The 15,549-nt window shown below is 43.1% G+C and overlaps 2 protein-coding genes across 2 annotated transcripts; both read left to right on the top strand.

Moving 5' to 3' along the window:
* Positions 1-300: 300 nt before the first annotated feature.
* LOC306839351 (uncharacterized protein) lies at positions 301-4,029 on the top strand. Its single transcript, XM_079367990.1, has 2 exons — positions 301-361; positions 965-4,029. The coding sequence occupies exons 1-2, from the start codon at positions 342-344 to the stop codon at positions 3,204-3,206; spliced, it is 2,262 nt and encodes a 753-aa protein (XP_079224116.1). The 5' UTR covers positions 301-341; the 3' UTR covers positions 3,207-4,029.
* Positions 4,030-10,738: 6,709 nt separating this feature from the next.
* On the top strand, positions 10,739-15,224 carry LOC306838981 (toll-like receptor 7; the record flags this gene model as incomplete). Its single annotated transcript, XM_079367421.1, has 5 exons — positions 10,739-11,048; positions 11,367-11,726; positions 12,141-12,920; positions 14,348-14,465; positions 14,983-15,224. The coding sequence occupies 5 exons, from the start codon at positions 10,739-10,741 to the stop codon at positions 15,215-15,217; spliced, it is 1,803 nt and encodes a 600-aa protein (XP_079223547.1). The 3' UTR covers positions 15,218-15,224.
* Positions 15,225-15,549: the final 325 nt, after the last annotated feature.

Below are 15,549 nucleotides of genomic sequence, written 5' to 3' on the forward strand. Positions count from 1 at the left end.
CGAAGAAGAAGAAGAACTTGTATTTAGCAAAATGGCGGCGGGCCGTAACAGTTTTGGAGGTTCGTGTTTGTTTTGAGAGTTTGAAGCAGCAGGAGGAATGACCCTTCCGAGCCTCCTTATGTGTGAATAAACCTCTCACTTAGTGCTGCTTTATTTCACCTCTGACTCATCTGCCTGCAGCCTAGAAGGCTAGCTTAGCTTAGCTTAGCTTAGCATGCTAGCCGGGGACAGAGAGGGGCGTGGGCCCGGGGACGGTCTGATGGAGGGCTCGTCGTGTTTTTGAAGCAGAAATATTCAGAGTCTGTTTGCAGCTGCTGAAGAGACGAGAAGAGAGACCGGAAATGGAAACTCCTGGACGCAGGTGTGTTTCTCTTCTCTTTCCTCTTTTTGACATTTAAAGACAACAGTCACCAACACACACAAGTTAAAGAGGACATATTGTCCCTCGGAGACAGTTGAGGAGAACGCGCACTCATGGGTGAAAACATGGAGACTACTTTACTGAACCTGTGTGAAGAGATGAAACCTCTGAACAGCCAATCAGAGAGAGTCCTCTCACCGACCGTCGACTCCACATGTTGAGATCGTCCACTGAAGGTCCAACCAGGACCGACGGTCCCCTTAGGACGTGTACAGACCACGAACTAAGGACCGGACGGGTTGATTTCACATTTGGTGGCTCTTTGACGTGACATCCGGTGTTTCCATGGCAACAATAAGCATTCTGTTTGTCACGACGCTGCTGCCACAAAACACGTCCTGTTACAACTTTAAAATGAACTGTGGGAAATAATATGTCTAATGTATAAAGTAGGTTCAGTCAGTTTTTAAATCATTTAGAGGTTTTCATGTAAACATTGTCATGAAATTCGACATATTTTATCTCTACGTTTGAAGCGGTTCTGCGCTTGAACAAAGATTAAGTATGAACAGTTTTCATCACGTGTTTTGGTGTTTTCTGCAGACTTCCGGCAGCTGCTGGAGAGCTTCCCCCTGAGCGGCAGAGCTGGATCCCCGGTCTGGACCAGGAGGAGACCGAGCCGCGACACATTAAAGAGGAAGAGGAGGAAGTGTGGAGCGGTCCGGAGGGGGAGCGGTTCCCTTTCACCATCGTCTCTGTGAAGAGTGAAGACGAAGAAGAGAAACCTCAGTGCTCACAGCTTCATCAGAGACGAGCTGACGGAGAGGACTGTGGAGGACCAGAACCCGGCAGGAACTCAGATCCAAAGACACGTTCACGTCCGCAGAATGAAGAGGCCTTTGAACATGAGACTGATGACAGTGATGATTGGAGGGACTCAACAGGACGTCAGTCAGAATTAAACTATTTAGACTTTTTCAAAGAGAAGAGACAAAAGAAAACGCACAGCTGCTCTGAGTGCGGGAAAACATTCCAGAAGAATCGGAGTCTAATCCATCACATGAGAATACACACGGGAGAGAAACCCTTCAGCTGCTCTGAGTGTGGCAAAAGATTTCGCCAAAAGTCTCACCTGAGCACACACAGGTTTGTTCACTTGGGACAGAAACTGTTCAGCTGTTCAGACTGTGATAAAAAGTTCAAACACAAGTCCTGTCTGACTAGGCACATGATAGCGCACACAGGAGAGAAACCCTTTAGCTGCAGCGAGTGTGGGAGAAGATTTCATCAAAAGTCTAATCTGACCAGACACATGTTAGCTCACTCAGAAGAACAAGACTCGAGCTGCACTGGGTTAGATGAAATATTTCACCAAGAGTCTGATCTGACTACACACACGTTAGTCCCTTCAGGAGAGAAACCCTTCCGTTGCAATATGACCCCTCACCTTGTAAATCATAGTGGGGTGAAACCCTTCAGCTGCAGGGTTTGTGACCACAGCTTTTCTTTGCAGATACAGTTAAAAAGACACAAGTGTGTCCTAGATCAGGCTTCAGAGCCACTAAACCAGAGTGAGGAGAAAGGAGAGGCAGGAAAAGCTGACGGGAATGAAGAGGACACTGTTGGACAAGAACCAATCAGGAGCCCGGATCCAGAGAGGCAATTGCAAGTAGAGATTGAGGTGAAGACTGAAGACTTTTCTGAACCCGAGACTGATGGCATTGATGAGCCATCTCATTTAAACGGTTTGGATCTTTTTAAAAATGACAGCTCAGGTCAGAAATCATACAGCTGCTCTGAATGTGGGAAAACATTGAAAACGAATCGAGATCTCGTCAAACACATGAGAACTCACACAGGTGAGAAGCCCTTTAGCTGCTCTGTGTGTGGTAAAAGCTTCAGTCAAAGTGGGTATCTAAATCAACACTTAAAAACACACCTGAAAGAGAAACCCTTCTGCTGCTCTGAGTGCGGCAAAGCCTTCAAACAAAAAGGAAATCTAATTCAGCACATGAGAATACATCTACAAGAGAAACCCTTCAGCTGCTCTGAATGTGGCAAATCATTCAAACAAAAAGGATATCTAATTCACCACATGGAAACGCACCAAAAAGAGAAACCATTCTGCTGCTCTCTGTGTAGTAAAACATTTTCAAAGAAAGGGCAACTAGGTGCACACATGGTTGTTCACTCGGGACAGAAACTGTTCAGCTGCTCGGACTGTGGTAAAAAATTTAAACGGAAGTCTTGTCTGGCCAGACATGTGGTTGTTCACACAGGAGAAAAACCCTTTAGCTGCTCTGAGTGTGGGAAAGGATTTCTCCAAAAATCTAAACTGACCTCCCACATGTTAGTTCACACAGGAGAGAAACCATTTAGCTGCCCCGAGTGTGACAAAAGATTTCACCAGAAGTATTATCTGACGGCACACATGTTAATTCACTCAAAAGAGAAACCATTAAGCTGCCCCGAGTGTGATAAAATATTTTACCACAAGTCTAATCTGGCCACACACCTGGCACACCACAGAGGGGAGAAACCGTTCAGCTGCAGGCTTTGTGACCAAAGGTTCTCTTGGCCCACCCAGTTAAAAAGACACAAGTGTGTTTCAGATCAGGCTTCAGAGCATCATCCGAATAATCCCTCCGACTCAGAAACAGGAACGGATGGAGAGGACTGTGGGGGACCAGACCAGGACAGGGATTCAGATCCAGAGAACCAGTTTCATATTAAGGTAGAGGTCAAGACTGAAGACTTGTCTGACTCTGGGAGTGAAAACAGAGAAGGTGATGATGAGGAACAGTTTGGATCCAACGATGAAAAACAGCAAGGTTCTTGTCAGTGAAATGAGTTTCAGCTTGTGTCGTTCTCTTCTAGTCTTTTGACGACTCAAAGAGCTTTCACACTGACACATTCGACCTTATAGTTAGGAGACAGGAGGCATGTTTGCTGGTGATTTTAAAATGAGGACTCTGCCTTCACTTGCAGCCTTCAAGGTCACGGACCGTTCATCAGTTTGTAACTTCTTTCCTTCCTGCTCCCCCGATACGACGTGTGGGAAGCTGGAGGTGTTCCAGAGTTTGTAAATACTGTAAAAAGCACAATTCACTGTTCTGAATCCAAAAGCAGCCTTGAGCCGCCTTTTCTGTTCATACATCACTTTGATTTTGTTTTATCCCAGGTGTGGGTAAAGGCTTGTGTTTTAGGTTTGGTTAATCACTGAGGTGTTTTGTTTTTTTATTTTAAATAAAATATATCATGTATGGTAGACATGACAGCACATCTGTTTGTTTGGTCCTCCTCGGTGGTGAGGAAGGCGAGGGTCACGTATATGCTGCACCCCCCCCCCCCCCCCCCCCCCTCGCCAGACTGCACATGAAAATATGTAACTTGTAATATCTAGTGCATGATCTATGTTTGATTTACTCTTAGAAGATAAAGTGAAATCTTGGACCTTAGCAGGACTCAGCAGATTGTGTATCAGGTACAAACACAGAGCAATGGTTTGACCTTTGAATGACCTCCACTGAAACATTTTCACCAGAAGCATTCCCCAATGAAGGGGAACAAAAGCAGCTTAAGAACAGATGAGCTTGCTGATTAAATCTCAGTTTACTCTGCAGACAAAAAAAATCTTTGTATTTCTAAATAAACAACTTTCACTCTTCTTTTTGACTGCGTACATTATTTCAACAGTTAGTAACTGAATGAGTCGTCTTACTTCTCTGTGATCCAACAAGCATGAAACATGAGACACCGACTGGATGATGCTCTGAGAAGCTGAGAGTCAACCCAGAGACTTCCCTCTGTTTAATATTCCCAGGTCTGGTTGGATTTATAATCCCTCCATGGAGCTCTACCAGGGGAAAACCACCGTCCAGCAGCTTCTCATCACAGCGCTGAGATGAATCTGAGTCCTGCAAGAAACAAAGTGTGGTCGTCTCAGATTCGGCTTTCTGGACGTTTAAATTCACAACTACGTTCAGCCAGCAGAGGGCGCCACTTCTCCGTATAAAGAGTGGCTGAGGCGAGCTGTGTGTCAGCAGGACAGGTTAAAGTAGAAACTTGATTTTAAACAAAGCCTGGTTCAACTTACAAACGTCAAAGAGTCACGTGATCTCACCGGAACATAACTGAATACGTCTCTGATTGCACGCCGGCTTCAGGCTGTGCACACCTACATCCACAAACACGATGACGTCACAGACGTGTGCTCACAAATACGAGTTTCGACCGTTTCTGAGTCGGAAGTTTATTCTGGAAGCTTCAGTATCAGGGTCACAACATTCATCTCCACTTTGATGTTTTTTATTTCAGAGTAATGAATACAACGCACACCCGGTCCAAAGATTCAAACTATTTCCATGAATTCTATGTCTATAATAAACGATTTTTTAGAGCTCAGGGAATCTTTTAAGATGTAGCATAACTTCTGTGTCTTTAACAGGAAATATTAAAACCATAAATTGTCATAACTGTGAACTCGTTGACTTTAAAATGAACCAGAGTGAAATGTTCAGTCACAGCCTCTCAGTTATTAGACTCATAAAACACGCCTGAGACTCTCTCGATTTACTAGATGCTTTTATTTTGAAAGTTTGTGCAGCCTGTCTCGTGCGTGTCATTGTGAAATGAACTGTAATGGACAACCTAGTGACACGCCCCCTTCCTTCCTGATGCCAGTCTGTTGTCCCTCATTTATCTGCCCAACACTGCCCCTTGTGGCAGCACTGATTGAGAATGTTTGATAACAATAAAAAGATAATAATCAGCGAAGCGTCATTATTTTTTCATAGACTTCTATGAGACTTTCATCCCTCAGTCAACGAAGGTTTGTAGTTTGGTTACAGACTCAGAATCTGCATCATTTATTCAGTGTGTGTGTGTGTGTGTGTGTGTGTGTGTGTGTGTGTGTGCGCATGTGTGTGTGTGTGTGTGTGCTCATATTCTTTCTGAAACACACACCAGCAGTGTGTTTGTTCGCACCGCCAGCGTGCGACCACGTTCACTCTGACCTGCCAACAATCCCGAGGACGATTCTGCTGAGGCATGATTTTAATATTTTGTGTACGTGTGTGTGTGTGTGTGTGTGTGTGTGAGTGTGTGTGCTGCAGATTTAATGAACCCTGGATGTAATAAGGCTGTTTTTCTGCAGGGAGCTGACTGATACCACGGTAAATAATCTCATCGTCCCCACAATAATAACAAGTCTGTTATATCACACCCAGCCTCACCTCCCTGTGTGTGTGTGTGTGTGTGTGTGTGTGTGTGTGTGTGTGTCCATGTGGTGCTTTGTTGTTGTCTTTTGTTGCTTTTTTTTCACACAATTAAAGATGGTAAGAAATCTCTTGATCTGTGATTTTTCAAAGCGGGGCTCCTGACCCATCAGGGGGCGCTAGAGGGGTCTTTGAATCGTGACGCTAAAAGAGGGACAAAATGCACCATCACGACGTCACGCGGCGAACAGTGCACGTTACCATGTATCCCAGCGGCCCCGTGAGGCGTGTTTGCTCTACGCGTTGAGAGGGGGCGACATTTTAATGGTTTCATGTGGCGTGCAGTGGGGGACGGTGGTCGTAACGTGTCTGAGCATTTATACTGGTATACAAGGTACCAGATTCCTCGATGGTTTCATCCTGCAAACACAGCTAACTGCTTCCTGTCTGCTGGGCGCCACATCCTGTTTCACACGTTACACTGAATGATGAAACAAACCGACACAGCTTCACTCGAAGGACTCAGCAAAGAAACATCCCCAGGTCCAATGTTTTTTTATTGTTTCACATCAGAAACAAATTTAATGAAGAAGCTAAAGATCAACAAACAGTCATTAAGGTGTGTGTGTGTGTGTGTGTGTGTGTGTGTGTGTGTGTGTGTGTGTGTGTGTGTGTGTGTGTGTGTGTGTGTGCGTTGATGAAGTCGTAAAATAAGATGGTGCTGATTGTCCTGAGCCATAATTTGGTCTCTTAGCAATCTATTTAATTAAAAGACACGCACGCACGCACGCACGCACGCACGCACGCAAACACACACACACACACACACACACACACACACACACACACACACACACACACACAGCTGTAATCTTGCTTGTTTTTCTGGTTGCTGCTGACAGAGTGTTCACAGAGGGCGCTGCAGAGGATTCAAAGGAGGGGAAGAAAATGTGCAAACTTTTCCATCTCTGCATTAATCCTCCCCGTCAGCAGTGACTCTCGTTTCCCTGCTGAACGGTGATCGGACACATTTCACACAGGTCAGATTCACTCTGACTGTTTCTGTTACACACCTGCAGAAACACCTGCAACACTCCTGATATCTGCAGGCTGAGCGTCACGTGTGAAGAGCCAGGTCGGGAGAATCTCCTCCTGAAATGATCTGGATATTTTCAGGAGTTTTCAGTTTCATCGACCTGAATGAAGCACAAAAACAAACAAACAAACAAAAAAGTGCAGAATAGAAATCATTTGGTTTGAAATCTGTGAAGATGGACAGAATCATCTTTTTTTCCAACATGGCTGCCGCAGAGCCGATAGCATCCGGCCTGTTTGCTGCCTGATCTGCTCATCAGCTCCTCACCTGCCTGTGAAGATTAACATCCAGAGAGGCCTGACAATAACAGAGCTCCATTAATATTTCATCTGTTATAACTGTGGAGGCTGGCTGTGAAGGGATCAGATAAGAGCAGGATGTGTGAGGCCTTCTGTTCCAGGCGTCCCACTTTCCCACTTCCTGTTCGAGACGTTTTGAGTCTGTGCTGCAGAGAAACAGAGACTCTGCTTCTATTCAGAGTCCATATTTGAAGTGAGGCTTTTTTTTTTTTTTCACAGACGGATTTCAGAGGCTTTTGTCGAAGCGAAGCGAGCAGAGCGATGGAGTCGCGGCCCGGCGGTGGATTACGTTCGGAGAAGAGAAAAAGAACTCAGCTCGGCTTCTTAATCAGCAGTAATCCCTCCATTCTCCTCCACAGTTTGCCAAACTGCTGCAGCTCTGTTGAAAAAAAAAAAACTGAAGTTACCAAAGGCGACTTTAGAGTTTCTAATATTTATCTGTGACTTTATAGATGTTGTGTTGAAGAAGGAAGAGACGAGGGATTAAAGACTCCAAACACGCCGAGTGTTCGGCTTAAGGGTTTTTATTTGACAAAGTAAGAAAGGCCAACGTTTGAAGAGTGCGTCATCAAGTTGTTTTAAATCAGTTTCCTTTAATCGACAGGTTTTATTTCATGAATTTACACGGTGTGTCAAAGTGGACTGGGAGAAAACACAAGACTGTTACCGGATCAATTCCCAATTATTGGGTCTAATTATCAGGACGGCAATGAGCTCCAGTACGAGTTTCAGCCTCTGAGTGTTTTTTAAGGTTATTTAAGGTTGGAAATAAATCTTTTGATGTTTTAATAGGTGATGTTTTCTTCTGATTTGTTCACACCTGGAAAACATCATGTGTGTGAGAGAGACGTCTGCACATAAAAAAGGGTCGTTTCACATCAATACCTGAAGATTCTTTTTCTGCCTCTCTGAGTCGTCTGCATCGGCGTTGTTGTTGAGCTCACACAGAATTTAAACAAACAGAGCTCCTCTGCGTCCGTGTGAACGTCCTCACAGACTTCCTGTGTTGTTTTTAAGCAGCACTCAGCGTGTGAAGTGAAACGCTTGTGATGCAGCAGAGAACACTCGGATGGATTTCAAGCTGGAATAATGAGACACACTCGGACACAAAAGACCTGAAGAGCCCTCCTGAAGTGTTTAGTTTGAATCATCGCACAACAACACGCCAGGCTGAGGAAGGTCAAGGACTCTTCATCGACAGAATTTTTACCCAATAAAGCCAAACTCTTTAATTTTTCCAGATATTTTATCTTCTGAGGAAACTTCAAGTCTGATAATTCAAACATGCTGACAACATTTCAGCCAAAGATTTCGGCTCAAGCTCCGCCTTCTCCTGAGATTTGGAGCATTTGGGATTTGGAGCTTTTGGACGTATGCAAGGTAACATCCAAGCTGAACCTGATAGAGATAAAAACAAAAATAAAAAGGGTGTAAAATAATTGATTAAAGAGACGTCATGTTTGTTTGACTGTCGGTTAATTTAAGTTCCATTAACTTTTCCTTTGTTTTCCTTTCAACACCTGTCACCTCCTCTTCTCATTGTACTGCGTTTCCCAGAAGCTCACAGTGTGCGACCACGGCAGGAAGCCTCATTTGCAAGTCCAAACTTAGAAACGCTGCAAAAAGAGGAAGCTTCAGAGACAGAAGAAGAAAAAAAAAGCCAGCGAGAGGAGTCATGAGAGATGAAAGCTGTGGGAGGACTGGGGACTAATTATCAGTCCCATTGTAATGACAGAAGAAGAAAAGCTGATGTGAAAACGTAATTATCACCTGTCAGTGATGGCCGACTCATTGGGAGATAAAGGACAAGCAGCACAAAGTCACCATCATCACTTTTGTACCAGAAGAATTCTTCTCCATCGTAGTTTGAGTTGCTCGAAAAAGTTTTTGTCTTCCGACGTTGGCAGAAATGTCCTCTGAAAGGCCCAGCCAATGGGCCAGCCAGAACTGTTAGCATTAGCCGAATGGCTAACATTAGCCCCCTCTGCTTTTGGGTGAAATTTTGGAGCCAGCTCGCTCCTTTTCTTCTTCTTTCTTTTCTGGCATCCAACTGTTATCATGTTGTTGCTGTGGTTTCTATCTTTGTGTTTTTGTTTTATTCTTCTTTTTGATGATTGTCAAGCACTTTGTAAACCTGTCTTTTATAAATAAAGTTATTATTATTATTATTATTATTATTATTATTATTATTATTATTATTATCATTAACTTTGTTCAGGTCTTAAAATGGCTAAACTGCTTAAGAGTTCATTTCACTGAGCCCGCTTATGTTGGTAGCATTTCAAAATAAAGGCTCAAATAATTTGAAGAAGATGAGTTCACATTTTGTGTCTTTTTGTTGCTTTAAGATTTAAGTATATGAGTATGAAGGTGTAAAATAAAATGTGGTCACTGTCACTTAAAATTAGGATGGATCAAGTTTTTGCAAACCTTCATGGGCCTTTCCCTTGTGACTTCTCTTTATCCGACCTTGAACTTTGGTAAACATCAAGACACCAATATCTACTGTACGTGAGGTTAAATGAAGTTTACTGGGTTTTGTTTAAAAATATCACTTGTAAAAAGGAAGTGAGCAGCGTGCTTTTGGGGAAATACTAGAAGTGAAAGCATCTCTAGGTTTAGTGCTAATCTCTGACTGCAGAGACGAGACGATCTGAAGTAGAGCTGTGAGTATTTAATGTTCTGATTCATCTCTCATGTTACTACACGTCAGGTCAACAGAGACTTATGTAAGACTTAAAGACTGTTTAGCTGCTTTGAATAATTGTTTCTTTCAGACCAAATACAATAAAGTAGATAGACATGTATGCCATGGTGAACCAGCACATGTTAAGTCATGATGTGCGTCTATGGTCAGAGCAGGAACGCTAGAATTCAGTTAGAAATGCTGAATCATTGTATATGATGATGCCATATTGAGTTGTGCAATTCATATTTCGAATTGATTTGAATGATCGATTGAATTTGTGATAATCTGTTCGGGTGAGTCGTCATCAAACGTCTGGAGCCGGTTGTGACAGGACTGAAGTTGTTTCTGGAAACAGAAACGAATAATCGTGTATCGTCAGCGTATGAGTGAATTCTGGACCCCAGTGGGTGCATGCTCGGATTAAATAAAAGTGAACCTACAGTTGATCCTTGCAGAACTCCAGATGGACTGCATCATTTATTTGATTTGAAGTCATCAATGGAAACAGAGAAAGAAGGACCAGTGAGGAAAGCCATGGAAGAACGCTAACGCTCGATCGTTATACCATATGCATGCATAGAAAGGGTTAAAAGATTGAAAAACCATTAATCCCGAATTCACTTAAATGATCATTTAATTTTGTCTGATGCTTTCTGTCTCATCCTGCAGATATGAGACCCTGATGAACATGAACAACCTCAGATTAACTCATCAATCTAACCAGACACAGTCCTGAACGTCAGAATGCCAACAACAGGAAGTTTGTCTTCCCACTTCACACGGAGACTTCTTGTCTTGCTCCTGTGTCTGCTGCTTCAGGATGAGCCTATACTGGCTTATTCCCTGAAAAACTGCTCCTTTGACTTTTTCGAGGATGCCTTGACTGAAGTTTGTTTGGATTGCTCGAACCGTGAGCTTGTTAGTGTCCCTGAAGACATCCCCAGAGACGCATGCTCGTTAAAACTCTACAACAATCTGATCAAACAGATTGACAGGGATGACTTTGGGAACTTGTCAAAGCTTAGACTTTTGATTCTCAATAGAAACTTGATTGCTCACATAGATGATGGATCTTTCATGCATTTAGTGGCATTGAAAAAACTCTACATAGTCGGTAATCAACTAATACATCTGACAAACGACCTCTTTCAGGGACTGTCAAACCTCACGTTGCTTGACCTGAGCGAGAACAACATTCACTTCATTCATTCCTCAGCCTTCCACTTCCTGTCCAGCTTAAAAACTCTCATACTGGACTTCAACAAACTTCGAAAAGTTAACGACATACAGCCTTTTCTACTTCTGCCACACCTGCAGGAAATGAGCGTTAGAGATAATCTACTATCCAGCTTTGAGTCCAGAGATCTGCTGCTGAACGTGTCCTCAGGTCTGAAGTTGTTAGATGTTGCAGGGAATGACCTCAGAAGATTCGGCATCACAACACACATCTTTCCTCATCTGAGGACGATAAATCTTTGTCGATGTGGTCAATATTCTGGATTAAAATGGGACATACGTGACAAGTCTTTACTGAGGAACATAACTCGACTGGACTTTAGTTACCCGTATATTTCATTTAGGGAGATTCAAAACGTCCTGCAGAGTTTTGACTCACTGCAACATTTAGAACTTCATTTTATTAAGCCATGGATCGACAAAGGTCTCTTAGCTACAGTCTGCCAAATACCAACATTTAATAAATTAGATCTGTCTTTCAACAATTATGCCAACTTAAGCGCTAAATTTGAAGCTTGTTCTCAGCTGAGGGTGCTTGACTTGAGCTGTTCTAAGATGACTGAACTACCCAAAGGCACAATAGGAATGATGAGGAGACTGAGGTCCCTAAATCTAGAGATCAACTTCCTAACCAGAGTGCCAGATGACATTAAAAATCTCTCCTTCCTCAAGGTCCTAAAACTTGGAAACAACAATATCTCTAAATTGGGCTGTGAGGATTTCAAAAACAAATCCTACCTCACAGAGCTTTTCTTGAACAATAACCACATCGTCAAACTAGACAGCTGTGTCTTCCAAAATCTTCGCAGCCTCAAGGTTTTAGATTTGAGTCAGAACCTACTGTGGACATTCGGGGGCGCCTTCAAAACAGGCCTACAAACGCTTGAGATCTTGGATTTAGGAAAACATTTTGTATCTGTTCTTGAAGAGGGGGATTTTGAGGGTTTATGCTCCCTGAAACATTTGACTATAGTATCTGATAACATCGAAAGAGTAGAACTTGGAGCTTTTGATGGACTAAACAACCTGACAAGTCTTACTGTGTCCCTTCCAATCGATTTTGAAAATAACTTCCGGACATTACATGTGATAGAGAATCTTTCAATTTATTTCCACATAGACAGCAGCTTTCAAGGTCCTCCTCTGAACATAAACAAAGCTTTCTCTCACTTAGGAACACTGAAAAAGCTAAAAATGGTGTGTACCAGTGATCACCAAGGCTTTGTCCTTAATGTTCACATAGAAATACTTCAGTCTATGAAACTTTTAGAAGACTTCACAGCTGAGAATATATTTATTTCTGCACCGAGCCAAGAGACATTTCAGTTCAATTCCCAGCTGAAACGTTTGACAATCAAGCAGACTTATTTGTCTGATTTGGGTCCTGACCTGTTTAGGTCATTCCCAAACCTGCAGGAGCTGGATCTTCGTGGGACCACTCTAAATTCTTTGGATTTTGTGGCCCAGGCCAACCTATCTGCTCTCAGATCTTTACAAGTCAGTGACAATGCTATAAGAGTAATCAACGAGAAGCTCTTCAAGACTCTTCCTGCACTTATTTACCTTGACCTAGGCAACAACCCTTTGGCCTGTGACTGCTCCAACGCTGGCTTCATCCAGTGGGTGAAAAGCAACAACCAAACCCAGGTGGACAACGCTTTTCAGTATACCTGTTTCTTTCCTCCAAGCAAACAGGGAACCAAGTTGTTGGACTTTGATTTCTATTCCTGCGGGATCGACTTTAGCTTCCTGTGCTTTTTGTCCAGCGCTTCTCTCGTTGTACTAACTCTCTTCACATCGTTCACCTACCACTTCCTGAGGTGGCCGCTAGTCTACGCCTGCCACCTCTTCCTGGCCTTCCTGTATGACAGCAGGAAGAGGAGGAAGGGAGCTCCTCACCTCTACGACGCCTTCATCTCCTACAACGCTAACGATGAGGCCTGGGTCTACAGAGAGATGCTTCCGGAGCTGGAGGGAGAGCAGGGCTGGAGACTCTGTCTGCACCACAGAGACTTCCAACCAGGTAAACATGTCCTACGTCTGTCGTCACTCTGTTATTAAATCTCTATTATGGCCATTGCTACTTTCTTCCTGGAGCCCATGTGGTCATGCAAATCACATTTCACTTTGGAACACAATTCTGTAAAAGAAAGCCACCTCCATGTTGTTCTTTTAATTTCACTTCTAATATGTGTGTTAGGGTTAGGGTATGTCCGTACTATGTTTGACAGGTTGCAGTGGAAAATTCTTTTCAATCACAGGGGAAGCAGCTGAAATCCTCTCTTGACTTAAGGTCCACACACTATTTGAACATCTCTTATCTGCTCCTCTTTACTTCAAACCATTGGAGGTCATAATGACCTGGCAGTTATTGCTGTTATTGGATTTATTTAGTTTTATCATCTTTATTGTTTTAGTCTTTTAGAAACATTTCTCCCCTCTTCTTTTTTTCACTTCAGAAACGTTGCATATGCAGTTTATTTTTGAAGTATTTACACCTCCTAGGTTTCACTTCCTGTTTCCATCTGTCTCGCATGTTGCTGCTTATTAAACTGGCCCCTTTTGTTTCGGAGCTTCAGACACAGATTGACTTCTCAGAAGTACATTAAAGGTTATATTAGTCATGAACCTGCTATTAAGAGAGGACACCCGTCTTGATTTTGTTTCATTGTTTGATTTCTTATCCGTCTGTTTCAACCCAAGAAAGCATCAATAACTGACAAATCCCTCCGAGTTGTTAACAAAGGTTTAACAGGTATGTCCCTGTTGGCCTTATAATTCTGTTTCTTAACATTTACTCACTGCTTTAAAAGTGCAGTGTTCAAATGTTCCCTCAGTCGGTGTGCAAAGCTCCTCCTAACCTTTACATTCAGGAGTGGCAGGTATGCATGTGGTAGCAGGAATCAATAAAGATGCACGCTTCAGTGTCTACAGCCTCAGAACAGAGAATCAACTGAACCTAATAGTTCAAATAAAAAGTTGTGTTTTCTCTCAATGTATTTATTTTCCATTCATTTCATAGTACTGACAGTTGTCATGGCTCGCCCCCTTCATTTGGTGATTAGGCTAAATTCATTTAGCCCACAGGACACTGACATTTGACAAATGACTGCAGAGTTACAGACTGCAGAGATGCTAACTAACTTAGCATTGGGCTGCTAATTCTGTTAGCCTGTTTATGGCAATTTCCATTACGTGTTAGCATCAAGTTAATGAATGACGATGTAAATCCGAGGGTCCATCTGTTGGAAATGTGCCCTCCTGTGGAATAATAGACAAGCTGCCATTGTGTACGTGTATACATGCAATAACCTGCAAAATATGAAAGTTTGGAAAAAGTTACAAATAAAAGCCTTTAGTGAATTGGTCTTTAGGTGAATGATTTAAAAAGAAGGATATCTGAAGTTGGAGGTTACTTGACATCACGTTTCTGAGTCTTTGTTTCTGCAGGTAAACCCATCATAGAGAACATCACAGACGCCATCTACGGCAGCAGGAAGACCATCTGTGTCATCAGCTGGAACTACCTGCAGAGCGAGTGGTGCTCCAGAGAGATCCAGATGGCCAGGTGGGGGCGCTGCCTGTCGTTGTTATGTGTGGCTTGAAAAAGAAAACACAGCTCACAGATTAGTACGAGAGGCAGAGGGACTGATACATGATTAAGTGTGAAAAGAAAGACGGGAAACAAAACAGAAAGATCAGATAAAGACATCTGGCTCTCAGGAAGGTAGGGAGACAAGAAGGGAAATGACTGACACTGGTTTCCAGTTATGTCAGATTTCTGTCTTATTGTGTGACTTGCAGTACAGCAGCGCCGGTGGCAGTGGTGTTTTGGTTTCATTTTTTGTGCAGCAGAAGGAGACAGAGATGAGGGTCCATTCAATAAACAGTCAATGATGGGAGTATGATTTCCATAAAGGTTTAAGAATTGATTGAAAACAAGCGAGACGATTTGGAACAAGTAAAAAAAGATATCAGTGACCAGCAGAGCAGAATGACAGCAAACATTAAAAAAAGTGTTTTTTTTTAAGCAGGCACTGAATGAAATTAAAACCTGACCTTTGCTGTCCCGTGTTTTGTTGCAGCTTCCGCCTCTTTGATGAGAAGAAGGACGTGCTGATCCTGCTGTTTCTGGAGGAGATCCCGGCCCAGCAGCTTTCTCCGTACTACCGCATGAGGAAGCTGGTGAAGAAACGCACCTACCTGAGCTGGTCGAGGGCTGGACAACACACGGGAGTGTTCTGGCAGAGCGTGAGGAGAGCTCTGGAGACGGGGGAGTCCACCAAAGAGAATCTTCTGTCAGGTCCAGCAGGATGCTGACAACATCCCTGAGCCTGTGAGGTGAACCACAGGACGATTAAAACGAAGCGTTAGATGACTCCTCGGGACCTTTTCTAGATTTTCTGCTGGCCGAAAAAGATCAGTGCAGAAAATAAAAACAATAGAGCAGCTCATGCAGATCGATTGACTTAGCTTGACTTGACTTAGAGTTTCAACAACAGCAACGACCAACTCTGAAAACCAGGTTTGAAGCTTTTCCTCACAAAAATGGAAATAATGATTTTTTTGGGAAGTTACTTTCACTGCCAGAAGAGGGAGACAGGGTTCAATCCTGCAGGTTTCATTCTGTTATCGATAACGTTGATTGTAAA

Source organism: Symphodus melops (genome assembly GCF_947650265.1).
Source record: "Symphodus melops genome assembly, chromosome: 18".
Lineage (NCBI taxonomy): Eukaryota > Metazoa > Chordata > Actinopteri > Labriformes > Labridae > Symphodus > Symphodus melops.

Excerpts from the sequence above, each read along its gene's own strand:
- LOC306839351 (XM_079367990.1), top strand. The coding sequence starts at position 342 with ATGGAAACTCCTGGACGCAG. Across the intron at positions 362-964 it reads ATGGAAACTCCTGGACGCAG|ACTTCCGGCAGCTGCTGGAG; the intron begins GTGTGTTTCTCT and ends TGTTTTCTGCAG.